General features: G+C 45.8%; 1 protein-coding gene across 1 annotated transcript in view; it reads right to left on the minus strand.

Moving 5' to 3' along the window:
* LOC144773901 (uncharacterized) overlaps positions 1-27,361 on the minus strand; it is a 146,167-nt gene that overhangs the window by 56,366 nt on the left and 62,440 nt on the right. The window contains exon 6 of the mRNA XM_078658969.1: positions 18,773-18,832. Coding sequence (XP_078515095.1) covers positions 18,773-18,832 — 60 coding nt within the window. The remainder of the gene's footprint in view (positions 1-18,772; positions 18,833-27,361) is intronic.

The following is a 27,361-nucleotide window of genomic DNA, read 5'->3' on the forward strand; positions in this document are numbered from 1 at the left end:
TAGTGCACCTTGCGTATGAGGATGGGGCAGGGATATTCCAACTTGCAGACAGTTGCCTAAAGTGCGCATGTTGGATTGGCCGGCTATCCTGCCACGGCCGGCCCGATATGCATACTTCAGACTGCAGCAATCTGTGAGCTGTATAGCAGCCCTGGGGAATGCAGACACAGGCTCCTAGCCTGAAAAGGAGCACTGCCTTAAGCTTCTCCGACACATCCTGGAGCTGCTTTCATACATGAGAGCAGCTCCAGGATTGTTTTTGTTCAATTGCTCTAGCCATGGTGGATTCTGAGAACAGTTGCAGTGGAAGTTGCTTCTCTTCGTTGTGCAGTCACCAGCACCTATCACTGTGTGCAATGTTTAGTGTCTTAACACCTCCTGCTGCTTACTGTGGCTGCCTTCCTTTAACTAGCATTGCCTTTTGTGAGTGCCTGAGAGGAAAAGTAAGCCTCCCCCAACATCGGTAAGTACTTTTATTATCACCCCATATGGTTTGTAATGTGTTAAGTGCACCGAAGTGCACCCTTGCATTCATCTCACTTGCACTCTACGGTTGTAGATTATGGCTGTCTGTTTCTGAATACAAATGAATATGTTATGTTGTTTAATCAAGTGCACCCTTATCTGTATGATTCATGTGCTGATCCTGGATATTTTGACACATTGTTGATGAAGTAGTATTTGTCATCGCAAATTACCTGCACATGTATTGAGTATGTATGCTTCCGATTTCGATACAGATGTGCAGTTCCAAATGGTGGGAGAAGGTTGACATGGATACAGTCTATTGCACCAACAACATGTGGGAAGTTGGCTATTTGGTAAAAGCCATGCTGCACTTTCAGGATTTCTGCACCAGGTTTGGGGAGGCTGATATGTTGCGGTGTCAGGCTCAATATTGCTTCCAAGACTTTGGGTAGGAAGGCTAACAAGACTCCCTGTGACACACAAGCCACAGCACCTACTGTATGCTGGAAGGACCCAGAGTCTAAAAGGTGTAGCACAGACATCAGTTTCACTTGTGCTGGTATGGCATGTGATGTTGTAGTTGCATCTTCAAGTGCTGGTGCAATTTTTGGGAGCAGAGAAACAATCATATCTTTGCTTAATCTATATTTATTTTTGTATGTCCTCCTCACGCAGATCAAACAAGATTACCCTTTGCTTAACTATTCTCTCCTTTCGCTGTCTCACTCTCTTTCCTCCTTCTGTAATGAGGCAGTGCCTGTGTCTGACTATCACAATCTCCATTTTGGTACCCTCTGGTCAATTTCTCCAGTGTTACTCCTTTCACAGTCTCTGCTTGTTTTGCTCAGGCTTCTTTTGCCCCTGCTTTATACTTGCGCCATATTTTTGCGCAAATCCCTCATGCGCTACCTCACGGAGATTTGCGTTACTTTAGTAAATATGATTACAGCTGGTTTGAACATAATTTTTGCGTGGGAAACACCCAATTATGTCCAATGTGCATGGATTTGCATGTTTTCCGCGCAAAACAACACCAGCGCTATTTTGCGTCACGCAGCTATGTGGATGTGACGCAAAACAGGTTTTGCGTCACATCCACATTGAAATGGTCTACAGGACTTTGCACCTCTTTGCGTCACACAAAATGTCACGCTAAACTCTAGTAAATCTGGCCCTGAATCTCTACATTAAATTATTTATCGTAAACAAGTATTGCATACAGAAAGTAATCATTTTTTGTTTCGTTAACAAAGTTTACTCAGGTCTCAAAATGCAAGTCAGAACTACTGGCTTCTCTAAAGCCCGCTTTTCAGAACAAAGAATCTTCATGTATAGTGTGCTAGAACTTACAGTAAAGATGTAAAGCAAAGCTGACATTTGTATTCAATATCTTTTTTTCACGTGCGGCACTGTGCTAACAAAACCGCAGAAGACCCTAATCCAGTGGAAAGTTAAAGTCCTGTAATTTATGATTACGTATGTTTAGGCTGCATATTTTTCTCCAGGAGAGCTAAAATACTGGCAACAACAGCATTATGGTCTCATAGGAGACGAAGAATATATGCAGCAGTCCTAATAATGTGTAACAGTATAACCTTTTATCGAAGCAAGTTTGAATCATGTCTGCACATAAACTATGCTTCCCTGTTTCAGCTCTCAAACATTATTCAGAGGTGCATGTCAACACCCTGAAGAACAGACATTTAAGGTCAGTTTATTGCAGACGTGCTCTGGAATTTCCCACAGGAGGAAAGTTACTTGGGAGAGGAGAAATACAAAAATGCATGTTAGGACCAAAATCTATGCCACAAGTGGATATTTTCCATGTATTTAATCCACATCTGGCACATTTGACTGACAAATGGGGCTATTTATTGACGGTGGGAAAAGCTCCAGATTGTGTTCTGCTACAAGGATCTGTTGAGACATTTATTCCTTGTGGACTACTGCCTGTGGAGTTCCTAAGAATACCTGAAGAAGGAAATCAGCTACACCCTTCTAAAGAAATAGATGTCTCTAAACAGGAAAACTGTCTCTTACCTTAATTTTTTCTCTCCCTGATTACGGGCTGATATTCAATGGAAAAAAGTATATTTTGCAGTAATTTTTCCAACTTTCAGAACAATCTATCTGCTGTATGAAAGGGGGAGTGAAAGCAGCAAACTAATTTTACACTAGGCGTATGTAAATAACAGCTGAAGATTCTTTCAGGGATAACACATTTCTGATTAAAAACAGAAAAGCTGTTACTTAAACGAGGTAGTCAGTGATTTCCTTTGTGATACAGGTGAAACATAGAGTTTGTGTTAATTGGGTTTTTCTAAAAGGGTTATAATGTAGGCTCCAATTATATGGAATCCAGCTGATAAAATCCTTTAAATAAAACAATTAATGTTTATTATGGTTGCATTTTTGCAGTATGTTATATTTAAACAAACAAGAAATATTTCTGCTTTAAAGCTGCTAATGTGAGAAGCAATATATGGAAGTGGGAGACGTGAATTGGCTTGTAAGAATTTCACCCTAAGAGAGTATGGGGCATATTCACACGACTTATCGCCGAGTTATCGGCACTTTATCTCAGCCAAAGTGGTGATAAACTTAGCGCCTCATTAACAAGCTGGTGCTAACAGCCGATATCACCAGTTCCCCTGCGAAAGCAGCCGCAAAATACATCGCCACAGATGACCCCGGCAACTAACGCTAATGATATGCAGAGTAAGCGTTCCCATGCAAGAAGCCGCCACAACACCACGTCACAACATTCTCAACGACCAGCCAGATCGGAGATAAGATCACAAAACATGCGATAAGCCGCATTAGCCACAGGAATTTAACACCTGCTCTTACCTGGTGTAAAGTCGGACGACAACCTGCACCATAAAAGGGAGCCCAGCCCAGAGCCACTACTAAAGAACAGCAGATTCCATGGAACCACTGATCTTGAAACTCGGACACCCAAGAGGGCCACAACACCCATCGCCACCACCCCCAGGACCCCCACCACTCCCCTCCCCACTGGTGGGGGTAGGATCCCTGGGGTCCTACCCCGGGCACCACCCACATACCCCGGACCAAGATATTGCACATCTAATTCACGAAATCATGAATAAAATCATTCACCTTATGTTGCACATTTACAACAATTAACATTCATATGTGGTCAGAAAAAGGAGAATCATTCATTCACCATTGAAAGTCCAAACTAAATATCACAATCGATTTTGACTATTTGGAAGAGTCATGGTGGGTCATCCCTGGACAATCTGTAAGTCACAGCCTGCAAGACAAAATTCAAGATAAGAAGGTGTGTCATGCACCCATCAAAGGACTGTGAGAGAGAGAAAGAGAGAGAGGGAGAGAGAGAAAGAGAGAGAAAGAGAGGGAGAGAGAGGGAGAGGGAGAGAGAGAAAGAGAGAAAGAGAGAGAAAGACAGGGGGAGAGAAAGAGAGAGAAAGAGAGAGAGGAAGGGGGAGAAAGAGAGAGAGGGCGAGAGAAAGGGAGAGAGAGAAAGAGAGAGAGGGAGAGAGAGGGGAGAAACAGAGGGAGAGAGAGGGAGAGAGAGAAAGAGAGGGAAAGAGAGAAAGAAAGAGAGAGATTGTACAAGGAGCGCAAGGCCAATCGGGCTCTTGGCTCATAAATGCCAACTGTTGTGTGTGTATCACTATTGGTGCACCATAAGTCTAAGGCCTGGCATCAATTGCAGCGTGAAGGCCACATCACATTTAAAAAATGCAAGCAGTAGTCAGACTAACATTAGGTATGAAAGCTCCTTTGTCTCAAAACATAAGGCGGAAGGACATCTGAACCTCCGACCTTGGTCTTGAATGCGGCTGGCACTCACACACCACGAACTGCGCTAATGAAAGACCAACGTGTCCCCACACCACAAACAGCTGTCCCCGCTGGAGGTACACAAGCATTGGATGCCCTTGACACATAAGTAAAAAACAACCCATACGTCCAAACGTTGCACCCACATACGACTCATTGCTCCGAGCTGTGGCATATCATCCACAAAACTGCTGCAGTTCAGAAGAGTGCCGGTTCTACAAGACCAACAAACGCAATGAAAGGCCATCCCGGGCACACGCGCAACCCCTGTCATGTGGAACTGTACCATGCAAGTATGCTGCATCTGTTGGGATCACTGCCACTGGCAGTGTTGCACATCAGTTACAGTCTGAGCTTCCGTCTTGCATACGTCATCTGCGTCCAGCCCTGGTTCCACTGTCGATCATGCACATTCGAGTGGCCCATGGATGTCTGCCTATCCAACACAATGGATGTACGACATTACAACGCATGCTTTTACATCGCATGCTTTTACAACGCGTTTTTACAACGCATACCATTACAACGCATAGTGCTTTTGGGCGCTGGATAGTGTATAGTTTAATTTACTATTCCAACTCCAGTCCCCGTGGACACTAGGGAAGGTTATTGGATAGTAAATTAACCTATTCCCTATCCTAGAGCGCCCCCCAGCGCAATGCGTTGTAATGGTTTGCGTTGTAAAAGTTGCGATGTAAAGGCACTGCGTGGTAAAAGTTGCGTTGTAAGTGAAGTTTCCCCAACACAATGGTAGTTGAACTGGATTATGACTTGTGTATGCGCCCCCTGTTTGCCCCCGACCAGGAGTGCAACCGTAATATCCGTGCATGGGATCCCTTGGTATATGGCATATGTGCTGGCAGTTGGGGATGGGAGATTGCACAATTCCTCGTGTGCAGTGACCACATCGAGGCGCTCCCCTATTGGGCTGTGTTGCGATTGGTGAAACGGTGTGGACGAAGCACAGCTGTCTGGACCAGTTAATGGATTGGCTCTCCCTCTTGTTCCTTGAACTCGACAACGACATACTGTTGGACGAGTAACTACCTTCCTGCAGCCACAACTGATTGTAACCCAGAGCACAGGTCCCAACACCTTGTTGCATCTCGGAGGAATGGTCACATGTCCCACCACAACAGTGGGCATGTCTGCATTCGCCTGGACTCAGAATGCATGTGCGTCAACCTACGCGTGTTGACACACACCTGTGCAAGGTAATGTAGTCCCATGGGCGGAGCTGCACAGCGTCGTTTGGCAAAGTTCCTTAATCTGACATACTGCTGGAGGGAGAGTACACACATGGCAATGTAGTACGACATGTGACCTTGTTGGACCCTTTCACCTGTTCACTGTAAGCAGAGCAGACAGTCAACGCAGTCCAGTGGTACAGCGCTATGCAGATCCCATGGGGTGTAAGTCGTGTCCCCTGACACGGGGCAATGAGCAGACGCCAAACAACACATGACCCGTCCAGCAAGGCAAGGGGGGCTGAGACCAATGCCATCCGCAATGATAGGTGTTCATTTTTGCCTCCTGATTTCTTGCACCTTGACATGTTCCTATGCTGCCAGTAAGTGTCTTAAGCATTGGGCTGCATGTTGTGGCCCTTGTCTTTCCTGTACTGACAAGCACATGCTGATAAAGTCTACGCAACTTCACTTGTGTTCAACTGTGATGAGTGTTGATTAGAATGACAAATCGTGTGCCTCAATGAGCATTGCCGTACACAGGAAGGGACTGACTGACACATTTCCATTGGTGGTGAGTCCCTATTGCCAGCTCCACCTCTGTGAGCCAGACATTGTGGTTGGGATAGTTGCTTATAAACCTGTGCTCTTACGAGTCTTCGGCAATGTAAGTATGGTGTCCAACTTCTTGCCATGTGGATCAATGTGATCCATCAAAACAGGCTGTGTCCACACAGATGTGTGTGAGTAGGTATGCAAAGAGATGTTCTGTTGTCACATGTGATGGAGACACTGCTTTAGGGCTTCTACAGAATTTGACATTTTTACACACAGCCCTATTTAAGTCCTATTTCATGGACGTGTCGCTACGTTGTGGGGGTTGCGATATTGTTGTTCATGTGCAATGAGGCCACATATAGTTCACACCTTCACATTCATCTAATTGGCCATGTGGGCCAGGGTCAAACATGCTCATTGATGTCATTTCCCAGGGTGTACCTTTTAGTGCAAGCACTGTCCCTACATTCATCCATACTTTTGTACTTGATTGAACATAGACATGACACATCTGTGTGATTTGTAATGATTTATTCAAATTCTGTGAAGTGTCGGAACTGGAGCAGTACATGGCCATGCCAACCCCACATTACATGGTTGCCCAGTGGAGGGCCAACCAGAGTCCTTTGGGGAATGAAAAGTCAATTGAAAGAGGAAGAGTTCAGTCTGCAGCCAGATAGCTGTGTCATTGGTAACCAGAGCAGATATGGCAGTCCATGTGGGGGTCCAGGTGAATGTCGCAGAGTGTTTCGGGGGACAGTGGGAGGTGTTGTTCCAGGGCATGATGCATAGGGCTGAACCAGGCAAGTACAGGCCATATGGCGGGGATGGATGCTACTTCCTCCTTCCTCACATAGTCATTACCATTCACATCTTACTCTTCTGACATGTCTTCTGTGTCTGGTGTTTCAGGTGTGTGTGGTGGTGTTATGGCTGCATCACTGTGTGCCACTGACACATCATGGGCCGAAGGTGGTAGTGCTGCATCACTGTGTGCCAATGACACATCAGGGGGAGGAGATGTGTGTGCTGAACTTCCAGCAGCAGTCATCTGGGACAGGCTCTGTGGCAGCAATGGCAAGATGAGGATCTGCAGGGCATGGAAGACCCCAGCTACATCTCACTGGTGTTCAGCCATGGCAGCCATACTTCCAGCCTGCATCAGCTCCATGGTTTCCATTGTCCTCCAAATCTATGCAACTCTGTGCTGTCATCGCTGGAGCCTGTCTGACTAGACAGTTCTTGCCTCACCCACAGCTGATCAGCCATCTTTTTCTGGCACCCTAACACACGGCGTTGGAATGCTATGTGTTGGTCGGGGGGATCCTGTGAGCCAGCCGTGGTGGTGTGTGCTTCCTGCTGTGTGGTCTGTGCAGGGGGTGGGGTCACCTCGATGCGGCTTGGCTGACCTGTTCCTGGAGGTGGGGTGTAGAGGCTGCCTACGACCCGTTGTGAGGTGTCGGAGCAGATGGCCAGGGGGTCCTCTTCATCATCACTGAAGAGATGTCTGCTCTGCTCTGCAGGAGTTGTTGATTGTCCCTCTGCAATGTAAAGGGGAGATACAGGTTAACAGTGTGTTCCATGTATGTTGATGCATTGTACATCTCATGTATTTTGGCTGCAGCCATGCTATCGGTCATGCGGTGTCACCTGCATTGTCAGTGTGGCTCACAGAGCCACTGCTTTGCTGGATTCAGCACGTGTGCATGGGTAGGTTGTGGGATTGGTGATAGGGAGTGGGGCCCCTATGTGCACATAGTGGACGGGGGCCTACTTGCTGTTTCTATGTGTGCTGCAGTGTGCCAAGGGTATCAAGGACATGTTCCACAATCATTGTGCGTGTGCAGTGTGCTACACATGATTGTGCATGTGTGCCATTGTGCCCATCTCTCTCCATCCCCCCAGTCACTGGCCATTACTCACCCTGTCACTGTTGGCTCAGGTAATGCTGAGCTGTGTCTGGGCTCCCAACTCCTTGCACCGTCTCCACACTGATGACTGTGGCCACCATTTCCTTCAGCTCATCCAGCTCCTCCTGTGGGGCAGGACTCCCACCTCCAGTCGCCTTTGCTGCCTTCCTCTTCAGTGAGTTTCTGTTGGTTTGGCTTTGCACATCATGCCAGCGCCTCTTGACCTCCTCCATTGACCTCCTCAACACTCCGACTGCATTCACTTTGTTTACGATGGACTGCCATATTTCCATTTTTGTTTCCAATGTCGCAGTGGAGGTGACGAACAGTTGTTGGTAGTGTCCTATCACCTCCGTGACGATGATCCGGTCATCCTGCGGACTGAACCCCGTCTTCCTCTTCCTCTTCTCTTTGCCCTTCCCCGAACTGGAACGGGGTTCCTGGCTGGTCCTCCGTGGGGTTTGTGGGGTTCAGCTTGTCCTCTACACTCGGCCCGGGTACATCCATGATGCTACGCAATTTGATTTAGTTTTGGTGTGTTTTTTTTGTTGCTTTTATAATGCATTTTCCCGCATGACGCGTGGGTATTGCATGCCTGTCGCTGGTTGTCGCTGATTTTTGTATCGAGATTTGGAGCATCACAACTTTTTTCACTTTTGTGTTTCGCATTATTTCGGCGTCAGGTTGATTTTTCTGCGGTCATTTGACACGTTATCCTGATACTATTGTGTTGGACTTGGCCCTTTTGGCAGGTTTACCCCTAAACTTTTTGCTTTTAATTGTGACCTGATACTAGTTGTTTTTGGCTTCTGCGCACTTTAACACTGTGTCCCAGTGTAAAGTGCGTGTGCAGTATGAGTGCGTGTGGTGAGATTGGACTGCCCTCCCATAGGAATGCATGGGGAATATGTATGTTCATGGTAGTTCCTGATGTGTGGGGAGTGCAGGGGCGAGTTTGGTATGTGCAAACTCGTGAGATTAAATGCTGCGCGACAGTGTGCGCAGATTTAATGTGTCTAGTGTAGAAGTGCCACTTCTAGCAGTTGGCATGTCTGTGTAGTAAATGTGAATTAACTGTCTGGCTTGTGATTGGCTGGAGCTGGCTGGTGTGCCTGGCTCCAGGAGTCAGCATGGGTCTGCCCCGGTGGTGAATGGAGAGATCTGCATGTTGATGAGAGGGAGGAGTGCACCTGGGACCTGAATAGGGCTGGGCCTTCCCTCCACAATGCTGGCTCTGCCCCCTGTGGTGTGTCTGATGTCCCTAGCCTGTCCTGTGAATGGGGAGAGGGGCTGAGCACAACAAAGTGCTCCAAAACCAGTTGCATCTGGTTTTTCCTTAACCCTGTGCTGCCAGGCAAAGGAAATATGTGTATAAAAATGGGCTGTGACCCCATGAAAGGTGTTCATTCTTGTTCCTGACTTGAGGGGGGCCTGCTGCTGCTGGGTGCCAGGAGGAACCACAACTGGGGACTGCCTCCCTGCTGGAGGGCCATGTGAGCTGGCCCCTGGACCCAGTCTTTGCCCCCCCTTCATTCCAAGACTTTACTGGACTTTGCCTGTAGCACCTGGGAGTGCTTTATTTCCATTTCTAGAGAAGCGCTGGATCTCCATTCTTTGAGGAGCGCTTCACTTTGGTGCTACGAGGAGCAGCGCCTCTGATTTGCACGGCAGCACGAGGCTGCGATCATTTCTGTGGTGTGCTGCGATCCTTTTCTGGTGTGGGGACCCCCAGTGTGGAGTCTTCCCCCCCCCCCGCAATTGTGCTTATTGGCGGGGCGGGTGCCCACCCCGCATTTCCTGCCACATTTGGGGGAATCCGAGTGTCACCCCGCATATTCGCCGGTTTATATCCCTAGCGGGTGCCCACCCCGCCAAGGACTTTGTGCTTTAATCGGGAGCCTACCCCGAACTACAGCCGTCGTGAGGTGAAAATACTAAGGGCCGCCACTCTGCCTGCGGCGACCCGGAAGTGCAGGCAAGTTACAACAGGAAGCGGATGGGAGCCCACCCCGCACTCCTGTGCCTGGAAGAAGATTGCTGCGTCATCCCCTGGGGCTACCAAGGAGAGAGGGAAAGCCCCAGACTGCCCGCTGGTGCCCCGTGGAGCCGAGTTAGGCGGAAGAGGGCTGCAGGCGGTGACAGGGCTCCTGTGTGTCAGGAGGAGCCACGCGTGTGCCGGCAACTAGAACCTGAGGCTCACCGGGAACATCCTTCACTGGCCGCAAGAAGCGCCCCAGCGGAGGCCGTGTCCGGGAAAGAGCGGAGCTCCCCCGCGTGAGGGAGAGCCCCACTGCCAGCCGCGTTAAGAGGTGCTTACAGGAAAGGGGGGCCCGAGGCACATTTCTGGCGCCCGCCCCCACAGCAAGAGGAGCACACACACAGAGAGGTCCCAGGAGACAGAGGCCGGAGCTCCTACGTGGCCATAATTTCTAAAAGGGCCAAAGGGGCCCATGTGCTCTCCCCGTGTTGCCCCCCCTGTGGTTGAGGGCCCGAATTATCTCCAGAGCCGGTGCAGGGCTCCAACGTGTGGCTGATTGTTTTCCTGAGCTCCGTGGCTCCAACGTTTGGCGCCATTTGTTTAAAGGGCTACTGAGAGCCCTTGCCGCATTTTTTCCCTACCTCACACCTGCCCAGCAAGTAGTGGCAGCTGCCATGTTTAGGCCTGTTATTTTGCGCACCCTTCTTTTGGCTGCGTGCGCAGCCAGCCGGGACATACTTGACATCGGGCATTTGAGCCCCAGGGAAGGCCAGTGTGCCAGGGGCCAGGATCTAATGTGATTCTTGCACAAGGTGATTGGTGATTTGTGTTGATAATTGCTTAATATGATTTATGCGTAATGTACAATGCCTTTATGCCTGTGATACCTCTAACTGTGTTTTCATGCTTAGGAGGTTGTTTTGCCTAGTATAGTTTATACTAGGGAGGTTATGTGTCCCTGCGTGATCTATGCCTATGGTGATTAGTATTGAGTAGTGTGTACCTACCTTTTACCAGTGGTTACTGGTTGTGTTCAACAATTGTTATTTTGTGCTACAAGTATTCTATGTTCTAGAAGTGCTAGTTCTACTAAGTGCTGATTCTGACAGTGGCCCACGTGGCCCTGTCATGTGTATATAATCCCCTGTAAATACTGCCCAGTGCCAGTTGGCACAGTGTATCTGCGTGATTATGATCTAATGTGTTTATGGTAATACAAAGGCTCTTTTTTATATATACCCTTGTGTGGAGTTCCTTTTTGTGGTGTGTCTAGTGTGTTGCTGCTGTGTGTGTGTGTTGTGCAAACGCTTTACACATTGCCTCTGGGATAAGCCTGACTGCTGTGCCAAGCTACCAAGGGGGGTAAGCAGGGGTTATCTTGGCGTGTAACTCCCTTGCCCTGACTAGAGTGGTGGTTTCTGCCTGGCTTTGGCGCAAGCCTTAGCCAACCAGAAATCCCATTTCTAACATATCGCATGGTGCCACCGGGTTGGGAATACAACGTTAACACAGTGGTATTTTGTCGTGATAGACTTCAATGTGCACAGTTGCGTTAAGCTAATTTTGTGAGAATTATCACACGTTCTGGAGAATATCCCCCAAAGTTTGTGCAAAGCTTATTTTTGGTGTTGTTTAGGTAAGAATGCCTGTGTGTATGGAATTATCTGCTGGGAAGGCGTGTGCACTGTGGAGAATCTAAATGGTGATCTGAAACACAATGGAGCCTATTCAGAAAGGCATATTGGAGTATGTAAAGTATCACTCCGACAGTTCTCTTTTAGTAACCATTAGATGCATTTGTGAATTGGTTTTAAACCATCTTAATGGGAAATAAATGGGACATGTAAGGTATATTCATTTGCATATAGTAGAAATAGAAAGTTCTGTGCCCCCTTTTCAATTTTACTAATAGGGCGTTGAACGTTTCAGGGCCTATTCACAAAGGCTTGTAAGAATACTCTTATAGTTCTACTCACCATGTTCATGAATTATTTTATGAATCAGCCCCATGAACTTATTTTGTTGTAATGTTACATGGTCAAATATAGCAAACATATGGCTTCTTTAGAATAAACAAGAGTTTCATAGATTGGATTTGGATTTGGTTTTGAATGTTTTGATTGAATGAAGGAATGAAAATTTACATGGCACAACAGCTGCCCAAAAGAGTGTATTTGTGCTAAGTAAGTAAATCGGAAAAAGTAAGAATACATTTGAAGGGTATGAAATATCCAAGTTTTTTAAAAACCAAGGTGCATATCTACAAGCCCTTAACAACACTGGAGGGTCACTTTTTATGACGCTCCAGTGGCCGAGCGGCATTCCCCATATTTACAAGGTGGCGCTAGGCCACTTTACATGGCTTAACGCTACCTTGTAAATGTGCCCCTCTCTGCCACAGTCCTCTGAGCACAGTTCCACAGCAAAACCCATTGCTTTTTGATGCTGCCCCATATTTACAAGGCTGGGGCAGCATCAAAAACTAAGATCAGGAAAAAACTGGTATTAGAATGGCAATATGAGGAGAAATATTAATTTCTTTGCTCCTTCCAGCAGCACACATAGAAAGTGCAAACTGCCATTATTGATTGTTTATGTGCAGGAAGGTGTCCCTTCCTGCACATAAACAATCACCCTGGCAGTGCAGGCGCCCTTGCAACATGGCGGCAGGCGGCCTGCACTGGCATTAGGCAGCTTTTTTAGCATTAACGCTAGGGGAAACACAAGGGCGCGCTGTATTCTTGTGAATATGGTGCACCCCTGCGTTATAAAAATGTTGTAGCGTGGCCTTGCCAAATTTGGCGTAACACAGCGCTCCAACATTTGTTTGAAAATATGCGCCCAAGTTCAGAAGGTTTGGAGGCACAATGGTGGTTCATTCCACAGATTGGAGGCCAGCAAGGAACAAGAGCGTCCTTTTTGAGTCCTACAGACTTCCATAATCATTAACGGAAGTACCTATGCAGTCTATTAGGTTGATCGCGACAGGGTCTGTTTAGCAGATGTTTGGTGCCTTTTTTTATGGGAACTCTAGAAGTCAACATCAGGCATTTAAAGTGGATCCACTTGTGTACCGGAAGCCAATGTAACCTCATCAAATGTGGTGTGATTAATTGCTGCCAGAGAATATTAGTGGTACAAAGGGTCGAATCCAGTGGAAAAGTGAGCAAGGGACTCACGTCTGAGAATATTAGGTAGGAGACTGGCTGTTGCATTTTGTTCTACATGAAATGGCCAACCCAGGTAGAGAGGCACATCCTGATATACAGCATTTACATTATCTAACCTTCCAATGATTAGTGAATGGAGAACAGTATTACAGATGTTATTAGAGACAATGTTAATGATTTTTAAAGACTACAAGCATGAGGAGCAAGTAGTAAGCACTATCACAACTTTCGGAAGAAAGAAGACACCACTATAAAATTTGAGACCTAGGTTTGGTGTGGAATTGACGTGGGTGGTTAGAAGGTTTTCTGAAGCTCATCATAAGGTTTTTTGGTAGAAAAACATGAGTTGTGTATCATCCGCCTATGACACCACTTTGATGCTGAAAGACTGGATGATGGAGCGAGAATGGCCATATAAACTTTAAACATCATTGGGCTCCAAGAAGAGCTCTGCGGGACTCTGTGTCTCAATGGCTCAGTAGAAGGAGAAAAAGAGGGAGGTGGACTGTCAGGCTTCAGTGCTAAATCGCAAACTTGAATGTTAACTGAGTGTTGCAGTAGAACGGAGAGAGACACAGTATCAAAGGCTGCTGAAATTAGGGGCAAGTGGAATATTTCATTCCGCCCACGGAATTGGTGGATTTCGGTAACTCCACATTATAATGCGGAGTTCCAGACAAATTCCGCAAGTCACCACATAGCGGCATTATTTAATGCAAGGCTCCAGAAATGTGAGCGTTCAGTCATGGTCAGAGGGCTGCTTCTCGAGTAGATTTGATGCAGCTCAAACGAATTTTCTACTCAAGGGGCAGCAAAATCAACATGAATGTTGGTGTTCTCTAGCACACCACATGGTGCAGTTCGCACTGATTTGTCAGCGCTTCTCAAGCTACTGGCACTAAATTGCAGTGCAAGCAATGCAACATGCACACTTTCAACACATTTTTATGAAACTCTGTGAGTTCCACTGACCCCTAGCCGAAATATCTAGCAACACAAATGCAGAAGATTTACCTTGATGTAAACTAATCTCATTAAACACCTCAGCAAGTGCTGATTCTGTTCTAAATCTTGGTGTGAAACAAGATTGGGTGATAAGAAGCAGGTCCTGTGTGTCAAGGTAGTGAGAGAGTTGACCATTTACCAATTTATCCAGCACTTTAGAAGCAGCTATAAGTAATGATATAGGCCTTAAGTTTGCCATATCCATGGGATCCACGTCTGCTTTTTAGGAAGGAACCACATGGGCTTGTTTCTAGCTTTTTCGGATCAACTGCATAATTGAAAGATTGTTTGAACAAGTAGTTCAAAAGTGGGTTAACTGCTGACAATGCTTTGACTAAGGTGTTTGGAGGGAAAGGATATAAAGGTGAACCAATACCACAGTTAAAGTATTTCCTGTACAAATTCTCCCAGTGTGATCGAATTCATCTTTGCTAAGGGGAAAAGTGCTGCAGAGGTAGAAAGTTGGGGAAACTGTTGAAAGGAGCCTTCATAGATTCAGAATTAACTGTAAAGGTCTCAAATTCAGCAGAAATCGGCTCAATTCTATGTTTAGAGACACACTTTCAGACAATTCAGCTGATTCAGTAATCATCCAATTCCAAGCAATGGGAGCAAGAAAAGATTGTACTATTGTGAAGATTTAATAGCTGAGAGAATTTGATAAGAGCATTGGGCTTGGGTTTTCCAAATAGCATCATGATATTTTTAATGGCTGTTTTAATAATGTTTTTATCCACCAAATCAAATGTTCTCATCCAATTCTTGCTAATCTTTTCCAATTCTTTTTTTTCTGTCATGAAATCGCCTGAAAACCATCAAGCTAATGGGTAGTGTTTGGGAATGCTATACTTCTCAGAGGAGCAATTTGATTAATTGCTGCTAAAGCCATTGACTGGAGGGTTTGACAGCTTCCGGCATATATCCTACATAGTTTAGCTTAGAGGACACAAATTGACATAAAATATTTTGCTTGTCAATCATAACCCAGGATTGTAAATGTTTAAGTTGTATTGAAGTAGGCAGTCATTCTGATCGATACATGGAAGAGAAAGGCATAATTATGATAGTCAGACCAGGTCCTGGGTCAAAATGAATCTACCATTAGAGAGAGAATGTTTGAGCAAATTAAATATGGCCAGCTGATTTGAAAGGGAAGTGACCAACTGGGATAGGTTCAGAGTCAATAGACGGGCAGGCAAACAATTGATATGATTTGGATGCACATTAAAATTGCAGAGTTAGAAATGGGGGGTCTCTAGTTGGCAGTGGCTCGCACCCTGTCCAAGTAGGAACCCTTCCTTCTAGTCAGACCAAGGGGATTACACAATCAAGATAACCCCTGCTCACCCCCTTGGTAGCTTGGCACAAGCAGTCAGGCTTATCTCAGAGGCAATGTGTAATGTATTTGCACATAAACACACAGTAACATAGTGAAAATACTACAGAAGGACACCACACCAGTTTAGAAAAATAACCAATATTTATCTGAATAAAACAACAAAAATCCCACTTCCATAAGCCAAGATACAAGATATCACTTTCAAAAGGTTCAAAATAGTTCAGGCATCAAAAACTACGGATGCGCACATTTTATCACAAAGAATCTGAGATGCGGTAAAATCAAAAACAAAAACAAGCACAGGGGAGGTGAGGCACCAGAAAAGCAAAGCAATGCATTGATTCCTTTCTCCAAGGGGAGATGATGTGTCGGTTCCTTACTGCCAGGAGAGGTGATGCGTTGGTTCCTTACTGCAGCTCAGGGGAAGTGTTGCGTCGGTTCTTTACTGTGAGGGGAGGTGTTGCGTCGATCTCCAGAAAAGCGGCTTTGAGTCCTTACGGTTAGACAAAGTTTATGAAGAACTTGACACACAGGTGCGATGCATCACAAATCCAGATGTGCTGGGTTGGTGTTGCAGTGGCGAAACAGGCCCTACGTCGATTTACCAGCTGTGAGCAGGTGATGCATCGATTTCTTCAGCCACACGGCAGGATTTGCACCGAAGCTGGAACGGGTGTCACGGACACCAGAAATACGCTGCTCAGGACTCAGGCTTTGGCAATCTTTGGGCCACACTGCAGGCACTTTGACAATTCTTTTGCCGCACCACGGCGATGTGTTGGTTGCTCAACAGCATTGCAAGATTGCGGCTGGAAAAACATTCGATAAAGGTTGATGGTCGGTTTTCTTCTCTTCTTGTGACAGAAGCCATGTCCAAGGGCCCAGAACTGGAATTGGTACTATTTGGCAGGGCAGAACTCCCAGCAGAGGTGTTCAGGGGCTCTAGGTGATACGCTGATGGCCCGGAGACTTCTTAACAGGAGGCAAGCACACAAAAGCCCTTGGAGAACGTTGGCAAGCAGGATGATGAACACAAAGTCCAGTCCTTTCACTTTCCAAGACAGAAAAGCAAGCAGTGGGCCAGCACAGCATGGCAACAAGCAGAGCGGCAGTTCCCCTCCTAAAGCGTCTCCAGGACTTCGCTTTGGCAAAATCTCCACTTAATCCAGTAGTGTTCTAAACTTATGGTGTCTCAGCTCCAGTGCTTATACCAGGTTCTTCCTTTGAAGTAGGCAAACATCAAAGAAAGTCTTTGTAGTGCACAAGACTTTGCCTTTCCCTGACCTGGCTCCAGACACACTACACGGGGGTGTGATAGCTTTGTGTGTAGACATGCACAGCCCTATTTAGGTGTCCGTGACAACTCCTCCCACCACTCTAACTCAGGAAGACCCATCAGCTTCCTTTGTGTGGGCCAACTGTCAGTCTAAACTAGACGTGGATTCCACAGGCAAGCAGAGTTACAGAATGGTAAAGCAAGAAAATTCCCACTTTCTAAAAGTTGTATTTTCAAATGTGCCATTCAAAGACCAACTTCACTAAAATATGTATTTTTAAATTGTTCAGGGACCCCAAACTCCAAATCTTCATCTATTCTCAATTGAAAGTTACACTTGTAAGAGGTTACAAGGTAGCTCCAATGATAACCTATGGGAGAGATGGTCCCTGTAATAGTGAAAAATGAAATTAGCAGTATTTCACTATCAAGGCATGTAAAACACAACAGTACATTCCTTTTAAATACACTACATCCTGCCCATGGGGCTACCTTGGGCCTACCTTAGGGTTGCCTTACCTGTTGAAAATGGGAAGGTTTGGGCCTGCCAAGTGGGTTCACTTGCTAGGTCCACATGGCAGTTTAAAACTGTACTCACAGACACTGCAGTGTCTGCTACATGTCCTAAATTTGTGAATCGAGCAAGGCAGCACTTCAGGGTCATTTTAAGCAAGTATGATTAGTTTCAGGTTCATCAAATAGTAATTTCATTTAATTGTACAGGAAACATTGTATGGAACAGAGCATAATGTGCATATCTGCCTGACAGATTATACTTTCTGCTTCTGTTTTTGAATTTGATATAATGTTCAAGGTCAATCAAATGAGTAAGAAATAGCCTTGCAAACTGTCTTATGTACAACAAATACAAATAAAAAATATGTTTTGCTACCTGTTATTTTGAGATATTATCCTGAAGTTATAATGAGCTGAACTATAAAATTCAGTCACAGACAACATAAAACAATTATTCTTGTATTGTGAACATTTATGGGGAAGTGACTTGTATATATCTTATGTGTGTCAGAAGCATGCTATAGGAAGAATTTATGTGATAGACCCTACAAGCGGATCAGCTAGTAGCATTTGTTTGATACATAAGCCAATGACAAGACTTGAAAGAAGAAATCGTAAGCCACTCAGTAAATAATCTCCATAGCTGCAGCATGAGTAAGACATCAGCAATAATTAATAAGAAACATGTCAAATCTGGAATCAGTCATTTTAACCATGTAGACCATTTGCTGTCAGACAAGAAGATTGTCCCTGGGGAACATATTTCATGACAGAACTATTGTACTCCAGAGTAAAGAGCTATCAAGATTCACCATTTGAAAAAAAGTGCATCTGAATGAATTAGACCTCAGCAGCAATACCACTTGATCGCAATAATTCTTCATTCACTTCACTATCAATGCTTTTTGAAAATCCGGTATTGTCAGCTGAGCAGTCACGGAGAAAGCAATTTTCCATTACATGCATGAGGCAGGAACTGAAAGGTTGTAGTGCATAATGCATTATGCTGCAAGGGTGTCTGCATGATATCTAGCATAGGTTTGGTACCAGAAGCACAGCCTTCCAGTATAATATGCTATGCTCAGACATAGAACGTTTTCTAGTTATGTATGCATGCTGTACATTACATCCGACTTGTAAACTTAAACAAATGTTTTGAGAAAATCTCTGTCTACCTTAGCAGATATGGATTTGCTTACAAAACACATGGGTGGTTGCATGGGATTACCAGTGCCACAAATGGTACACTCCCATGACACAAAGTAATGCATATTGGTACTTTGCGTTACTTTAGGGCCTCTTCCAGAGCAAAACAAGTTTTGTGCTAGAAAGTCAATTCCAATTCAAGACATTGCACCAGTTTGTGTCACTTGTATGATGCAAACCCAGCACAAAGTGTTAGTAAATCTGGGCCCAAGAGTCCATATTTGGCACGTTTAGAACATGTATCACGGAGTATATAACTATCCCAAAAATAATAAATGAGCATGTCAAAAAGACTTCCGCTGTTATCTTTTTCTTTTGATCCTACCAGGTCATTGTTGACTGGACTCTGGACTCGTGGTGGAATCCATTGTTCATAGGATGGTATCTGCAAAAGCAAAGGCAAATGAAAATTAAAAAGACATATTCCAAACAATGGCAATCTTTTTAAGAATGGGAAGTAATGTTTTGTTTCAAGCATGCTAAAAGTATGCCTTTATTTATTTAATTTAGAGTTTTTCAGATGTGCGTTTATCTTTGTATAGCCGATTGCATCAAATGGATCTTTATCATGTGCCTTCAGCTAAATTAATTAATTGTAGTTAATAGTGCAACTGAAAATGTGTGACCTGTGGCCTCAGTATATTACACTCAATTCTAGAAGTTCATTTTATCTATAGCTTAACCTGCATATTTATAAATCAATGTTTGTAGCTCAAAAGTATCAGATTTTACTTGGAATGAGACATCTAGTTAAAACCCAAAACTTTGCCTATCATTTCTATCCACATTGTACTATATGATTACTGTATTGAAGACAAATTCTAGGCCTGGACCTGCCACAGTATTCACAAGGAACCCCAGCTAGGCAGGGGAAGCAGTGCAATGTAGAGACTAAATATGTCTCATTGATTCCCAGCTTATTCTGTCCTGAAAATGGGCTTTCTGTATAGACACATACATGACGAGGTTTAGCGACTGAAAAATACACCTTCTTGTTATTGACTCATACACTAGACTGTAGAAGTATTGCCTAGGTTTCCTTAGAAACGCATGAAAAGGCATATGTGGACTTTTTCTTACCTTGAACTTAAACATTTGGACACATTAAAAATAACATATTCGTAGAAGATTCCTTCTCACAGTGCCCAGTGGAGATGTGTAGGCTTGCTTATATTAACTTCTATTATGTTGTGTGTGTAGTGTGAAGCTCCCTAAAACATATTCCAGGATACATTTATTTCCCAGTCGAAACCTAATTAAATTATTACAACTCACTTTTAAATTATGCTGATATCTTCAATGTACTGTAGATCCTGATGGGCTAAGAGATATACATTTGTATTTTGTTTTCTGCAGAACCAACACATTACATCTCTTTGATGACCTGATTTTTAATGATAAAAGACCTTTTTGTACAAAATGTAATGGTCACGTTGTTCTGAAAACCTTTCTTTTTGCTGATAAAGGGGCATTTTCTTTACTGCAGATGTAGATGTAGAAAACGACCATCTTTTGCATGGTAAACCCAGATTTTTGCCCTATCTGTTTTTTATGGAAGCTTAACTCTGATCACTTTACCCCTGCTAATCTGTAGTAAAATAGCTGTTCTCTCCTTTTTATCATAATTCGCATAACCCCAACTGGCATATTTAACAAACATATAAGTCGGTAGATAATGGTACAAACTGTACCCAGGGCAGGTACGTTAAATGGAATTAGTAGACAGCAGCATCTATTTTGCGATCCAAGAACAGTGGCAGCACAAACATGGCTTCAGGACTACCATTGTAGCCCAAGTGGTGCTGGTTAAAAACTGCAAATCCACCTTTCAAAATAAAACATTTTGTCAGGTGTAAACCTTCCTTTTAAATATTATAAAGCCACCCTTAAGCACACTTTACCTTCCATAACGTAGGGAGCAGGGTATTTAAAAGAAGGACATGTAGAAATGTGATATTAAACATGTCCTTACAGTGGCTAGCACCAAAAAGCTATTTTCACTGTAGCAAAGTTGGCTGATCCACAGAGATACACTGTGATGCACTATTGAAGTTAATATTGCTATCTTAGGCTAGAAACAAGCAATACATTTAGTTTATGAACTCTCTGTAATATTGACTAAAAGCACAATTCACTGGTGAAGTCAGATGTTTATCAAATATTAAGCAAACAGTACTTTTAGAAAGTTACCTTTCCCCAGCCTAAAGCATCTGGCGGCTAATTTGCATAACCTACAGGTACAGATCTCTGAGTGCTCAAGCTCTTTATGATTTGCAAAACTGCTCCCTTTGGCAAGATTACCATTTGGGCAGTGCCCAGGAACTTGATTAACTTCAAAGGGTCCTGTATTGCTCCTGAGGCGTGAGCCGGGAGCTAGGGAGGTATCAGTCAATTTTAATCTGGTTGTTAGTTTTATCAGGTTGTTATTGTGCAATATTGTGCAATATTAGGTCCGGTGCGCAGCTCCTAAATAACGGAGATATTTGTATCATTTTACCCCGTTTTTAAAAAAGTGCAGTTTTTATCAATTTACCCCCTTGTTGTAAATACCGATTTCCTGGCAGGAAGGGCAGGCTGATATGCGAGCTCCTAGCCCCTAGCTTAGCTCAAGGGTGGGGACAGGGAGGGGAACTGCGACCGGACGCTCGCCGGACGGCCGCCATCTTGTGGTGGGCCAAGGTCAAGCAGTCTAGTCTTTCTCCTACCCTGTTCCCCTGGTGCATAAAGGTCGCGATGACGCGACCGCGCGTCCTGTATTGCTCCTGAGGCGTGAGCCGGGAGCTAGGGAGGTATCAGTCAATTTTAATCTGGTTGTTAGTTTTATCAGGTTGTTATTGTGCAATATTGTGCAATATTAGGTCCGGTGCGCAGCTCCTAAATAACGGAGATATTTGTATCATTGTACCCCGTTTTTAAAAAAGTGCAGTTTTTATCAATTTACCCCCTTGTTGTAAATACCGATTTCCTGGCAGGAGGGGCAGGCTGATATGCGAGCTCCTAGCCCCTAGCTTAGCTCAAGGGTGGAGACAGGGAGGAGAACTGCGACCGGACGCTTGCCGGACGGCCGCCATCTTGTGGTGGGCCAAGGTCGAGCAGTCTAGTCTTTCTCCTACCCTGTTCCCCTGGTGCATAAAGGTCGCGATGACGCGACCGCGCGTCCTGTATTGCTCCTGAGGCGTGAGTCGGGAGCTAGGGAGGTATTAGTCAATTTTAATCTGGTTGTTAGTTTTATCAGGTTGTTATTGTGCAATATTGTGCAATATTAGGTCCGGTGCGCAGCTCCTAAATAACGGAGATATTTGTATCATTTTACCCCGTTTTTAAAAAAGTGCAGTTTTTATCAATTTACCCCTTGTTGTAAATACCGATTTCCTGGCAGGAGGGGCAGGCTGATTTGCGAGCTCCTAGCCCCTAGCTTAGCTCAAGGGTGGAGACAGGGAGGGGAACTGCGACCGGACGCTCGCCGGACGGCCGCCATCTTGTGGTGGGCCAAGGTCGAGCAGTCTAGTCTTTCTCCTACCCTGTTCCCCTGGTGCATAAAGGTCGCGGTGACGCGACCGCACAGCGGACGCGCGCAGCGGGCGCGCCGGTGGCGCGCCGGTGGCGCGCCAAAGGCAAGCCCGTCTGCGCCCGTCCGAGCCTGGCCCGGGCCTAGGGCCACGCACGCTGCCGGTTGCACGAGGGGAGATCCACAGAGGGTGACATATAGCTCAGAAACATTGCGAGACTTGATGGGACCTGGGAGGAAACCTAGCTGTGTTGTTCTAAATATGAATAAGGACCAACCATCAAGCCCACGTGCCTGCTTAGGCTGTACGAGAGCGATCCCTGCGGTATTAATGTCCCCCATTAAGGCCTCATTCAGAGTAGATCGAGGAAAGTATAAAGTGGTGGAATGTACCTTTGAGTGCCTCCTGGTGAATGCTAGATCGTTGGTAAAGCACAGCTTGGAGTGTGCGCTGTTAATACAGGAAGAAAATATTAAAATCGCTTTTGTGACTGAATCGTGGACGGACGCTGCTTCCGGCCCGGACTTAGTTAAAGCCACTCCCCCTGGTTACCTTACTTTTACGAGGGACCGGCCACTGAGGAAAGGTGGAGGTTTGGCAGTGGTCTATCATGACTCTCTTAACGCTCTCTTTCACCCGTTAACTGTGGACGCCTGTGAAGCGGTAGCTTTTAACTTTACCTTAGGCAACCATCAGTCATTTAATGGATGTTTAGTTTATAGACCCCCTGGCTCTAAAACCATCTTCCTGAGCTCTGTTGGAAGTATTCTGGAGGAGGGACTATGCTCCAAGGACTTTACGGTCTTGGGAGATTTTAACTTCCATCTAGAAAACCCCATGGATGCAGACACCTACGCACTTATTGACCTGATGGAGGGGGGTGACCTTAAACAACTGGTTAGTGGCCCCACGCATAACGCCGGCCATACCCTAGACGGGATTTTCTCGAACCACCCCACTCCGGGCTTTACTAAATCTTTACCACTCACCTGGTCCAATCACAGGGCGCTGCTATTTGCCATCTCGGTGCCTAAATCCCAAGGTGGGGGGTGCCCACCTAAAACAGCCAGGGTATGCAGGGCCTGGAATAAAATTGAGGGTAGCGCATTGGAAGATTATTTGCTCTCCTCAAAGGAGCCCCTTCCATCAGAGATGGAAGCGGCGGCGCTTGCCCACACTAGTTGGATTGATAAAGCGTGCAACTTCCTTGCCCCACCCAAACTACGCCTCCTTGCCAGAGCACGGCCTTCAGCGCCGTGGTTCTCGGAGGAATTAAGAAATCACAAGCTGGAATGTAAAATATTGGAAAGGGTCTGGCGGAAGGAATATAGGGAAAGTGATAGAAGTCGTCTGAAACAAAGTCTCCTAACTTATAAAAAAACGGTGGGGAAGGCAAAACAAGAATTCTATACCAACCGCATAAACTTGGCTAAGAACTCGGCGAAGGAACTGTTTGCGACGGTGGCAGCTTTGGCTGACCCGGCTCCCGCGGCCATTCCCGCAAGTTCTGAATTATGTGAAGATCTGGCCAGATTATTTCAAAGTAAGGTGGAGACGATTTCCCAAGCTTTCTCTAGTCAGGAGAGGTTGAACAGCCAGGCTGCCTCCTCAGAAATTGTTATGTAGTCATCCTTAGGACATAATCTGGATAGCTTTTCGCCAGTAAATGGCGAAGAAATTAGGCTGCTATTGTTAGCAGCAAAATCAGGTGCTCCGTCAGACCCCTGTCCGGTGGCTGTGATGAAAATGGCCCCAGATCTGATAGTTTCATCGCTGGTGTCCGTTTTCAACATAATGCTTGGGACAGGAGGTTTTCCAGCGTGTTGGCAACAGGCATCAATTTTGCCTCTACTAAAGAAACCTAACCTGGATATTAGGGACCCAAATAGCTATCGCCCAATTGCAGGCTACCATTACCAGCTAAATTAATAGAAGAGGCGCTGAACGCCCAATTAAGCTCCTTCCTGGCTGCCACTCAATCCTTGGACCCCTCTCAACATGGTTTTAGACCTTACCATAGCACGGAATCCGCCCTCATTAAAACAACTGAGGAGATCAGAGCGGTGACCGATGCGGGAGGGAGGGCAGCACTGGTGCTGCTGGACCTCTCCGCGGCCTTCGATACGGTTCACCATGGGATTCTACTGGACCGTTTGAAGACCCGCGGAGTTCAAGGGAAAGCGCTCGACACACTTAAAGCCTTCCTGTCCCGCAGAGTCCAGAAGGTGGCCCTGGGAGATTATGAGTCATAACCTTTCATCCTGCCCTGCGGAGTTCCTCAGGGCTCGTCCTTGAGCCCAACGTTGTTTAACGTTTACGTGAGCTCATTGGCGCCAGTAATCCGGGCACAAGGGTTTGATCTCACATCTTATACAGACGATTGTGGTGTCGGTATTACCAGGGAGGGAACAAGAAGTAGCTAGGAATTTCCAGGAGTGTATGCTGGCAGTTGGGAACTGGATGGCAGTTAACTGCCTTAAATTGAACTCGGCTAAAACCGAAGTTATAGTGTTTGGCTCAAACACCAACTTCTGGAGCCCAAGCTGGTGGCCAGACCAGATGGGCAATGCCCCCACCCCAGTAGCGAAGGTGAAAAATCTGGGGGTGTTGATCGATGATCAACTTACCTTCCGTCCCCAGGTCAGTGCCCTATATTCTTCGGTGGCTTACCTGCTTAAATCGATTCGCAAGATACTTCCATTCATCCATGACAGTGACAGGAAAACAGTGGTCACAACGCTGGTCATGGCAAAGTTGGATTATTGCAATGGTTTATTTCTTGGTGCCCAACAGGGGGTACCTAACAAATTGCAGGTACTTCAAAATGCGGCTGCAAGGCTCATTCTGGGGATCCCTAAATTTGTTTCCGTGTCTAAGGAGCTGGTCAAGCTGCACTGGCTTCCAATGCGAAAGAGAATTCTTTTTAAAGCCCTATGCCTAGTATTCAAGTCCTTACAAGGCAAGGGACCTTTATTCTTTCGGCTACACTTTCATTGGTACCGTCCGGCGAGAAATCTTAGATCGGCTGACATGGGGTTGATCGTGATGCCTCGTTTAAAGAGGGCACGGTGGGGAGGCAGAAGCTTTGTGCTGGGCGCAGCCAAAGCTTGGAATACCTTGCCCCACGCCCTCAGAAAACGGACGGACCTCATGGCCTTTAGAAAAGCATTAAAGACATGGTTGTTTACCATCTGATTCCCTAACCTGCCTCTATCTCAGGAGTAACACTTAGCGCCAGGACACCCACGGGTAACAGAGCGCTATACAAATGCCAAAAATAAAAAAAAATAAAAAAAAGGGTCTTCCCCTGTCACAGTTAGATGTCAAATGACACCTGGACTGGCCCCTTATTTTTCTTCTCCACTTAGGAAGGCTCCAATCCCATTTGGAAGGGAGCTGCCCTCAGAAGTTGCTGAAGTGACCACAGAGGTGGGAATGCTTAATTCCCTAGCCACGCTTATGGAGTGGACAAGCATGCTCTGCACAAGTGGAGAAGGGTTTCGATATCTTGGATTTAGGCGGGGGGGACTGTGGGGTTGTTTGCAGTAGGGCACATAGAAAATCCAGCCAAATTGGGTAGGATAACCCCTTGGAACTTTTACCTCATTGAGTAGGGAGGAGCCAGGAGTCACCTACACCCACAGAGCGGTTCCAGGTGTAAATGTGGCAACCGCAGCTCCCTCCTAAGAACATTACTGGACCTAAAGAAGATCAGAAGAAGACTAGAATATGCTGTCTGAGAGCTCATAAGGACTGTAGCTTATAACCAGGAGTGGACAATAAGGGTAATAAGGCTGACCTCCTGTCAAAGCTACAGGCACACAACAAATTACAAGAGGCCTCTCCTGCAACTTCATTGGACCCTGCAGTTGGCCTCTGCTGGAGTGAGTCCTGACCCACCAAGTGCTGTTCCTGAGTGCCTGGAACCCTTGACTGTGTATGGCTGGACTTCTCATACCTCACTGAAAACCTGGGACTTAGACACTGTTTGGTTCCAAAGACCTCCAGCGGACAGGTACAAACCTACCAAGCCAATCCGACAAAGGTGCAATTCTGCTTGCTGAAGACTCAAGTTTCTCTCACTCAAAGAATTTTTGCAGCAGCTAATCCAATTCAGCAGGATATCACAGAAAAGGTATTGGGTCTCGTGGGGTACTCTTCGGCTACAGCCTCAAGCCTTGACCTGTCATATGGCCGTTGGGGTCATTGTCGACATTGCTAAGTTAGCATGAGCTCTGCTGCCATGATGCTGCTTTTGCGCACGTTACTACTTGACTTTATTTTGCTTTACTCTGTTTGTGCCTTTCACATGACAACCGTCTGCTTTCTGCGTTCTCTGCCTGTTCCTGGAGTTTAGTCTGAACACGGAGTGCAAGGTCGATAAACAATGCCCCTTGTTATTCTGTTCTGGTCAGTCCCTAGCACTTAGACAAAACATGCTAAACAGCTGTGGCTGCTGGAAACTCGTGCTGATTTGATATTATGGGGATGCATGCTGGTTTAAAACGCACTTGGAGAGGGACATTTCCAGGGAGAAGAGCTATGCTGTTCCTATCATGTAAAACTACTGTCTAGGCACTAAGGTATGGGGTCTGCTGACAAAGAACAGAGATCTTCCTTTCTATAATAAAACTTCTTTTTCCCAAGGGGAGGGTGGTTAGGCCTTATAGTTCTTTCTCCACTCTCTGCATCCAATGACATCCCCCTTCATAGTCTATGGACTTGTAGCCTAATGTAAAGTGTTCTCATACCTACGGGTCTAGCCAGCACTATATATAACTCATAATAACGTTCCTCTGCACTTCTGATGGACCTCTGATGATGCCCCCTGGGCAGTTTCCAAAACTGTTTGTACTCACCTCGATGCACGAGCAACCTTGGCGGATGCCCAGTGGAGCTGTCATATGCAGCTAAAGAGGAGCCTGGCCCTGGTTTAACCCCCTCGGCCGTCACCTACCCAGCCGGACATCTGACATTATTTTCCTTGTTTTTCCCATTGTGTATTCCCCCCTCTCCTCTCCTCCTCCCCCTGTGACTCTTTGATTCAAGTGATGTAGCTATGTAACCTGTAACTCGCTGTAACTGATGTAAAGCGCTCTGATACCTCCGGCTCTAGCCAGCGCTATATTAAACTTTTTTTTTTAAAAACAAACAAAAAAAACTGTGACTCTGTCAATTCTTATTGTAGACAAGTACAAGTGAGTGAGGGAAAGGGTAAGTCTTGCTACTGCGATTCCTGAGAGAGTCGGGAGTGTTGTGTTCTGGGTTGTCTAATCATTTGTAGCTTCGTGATTATGTAGGAGAACGAATGAAACACTATAGCTGGTAGGGTTTTGGGATTTTGGGTACTGAAGAGGTAGGAAGGCTCAGCCCCTACACACCGAGGTCCTGTTTTCCTGCCCATA

The sequence above is a fragment of the Lissotriton helveticus genome, chromosome 8, assembly GCF_964261635.1.
Source record: "Lissotriton helveticus chromosome 8, aLisHel1.1, whole genome shotgun sequence".
Taxonomy (NCBI): Eukaryota; Metazoa; Chordata; class Amphibia; order Caudata; family Salamandridae; genus Lissotriton; species Lissotriton helveticus.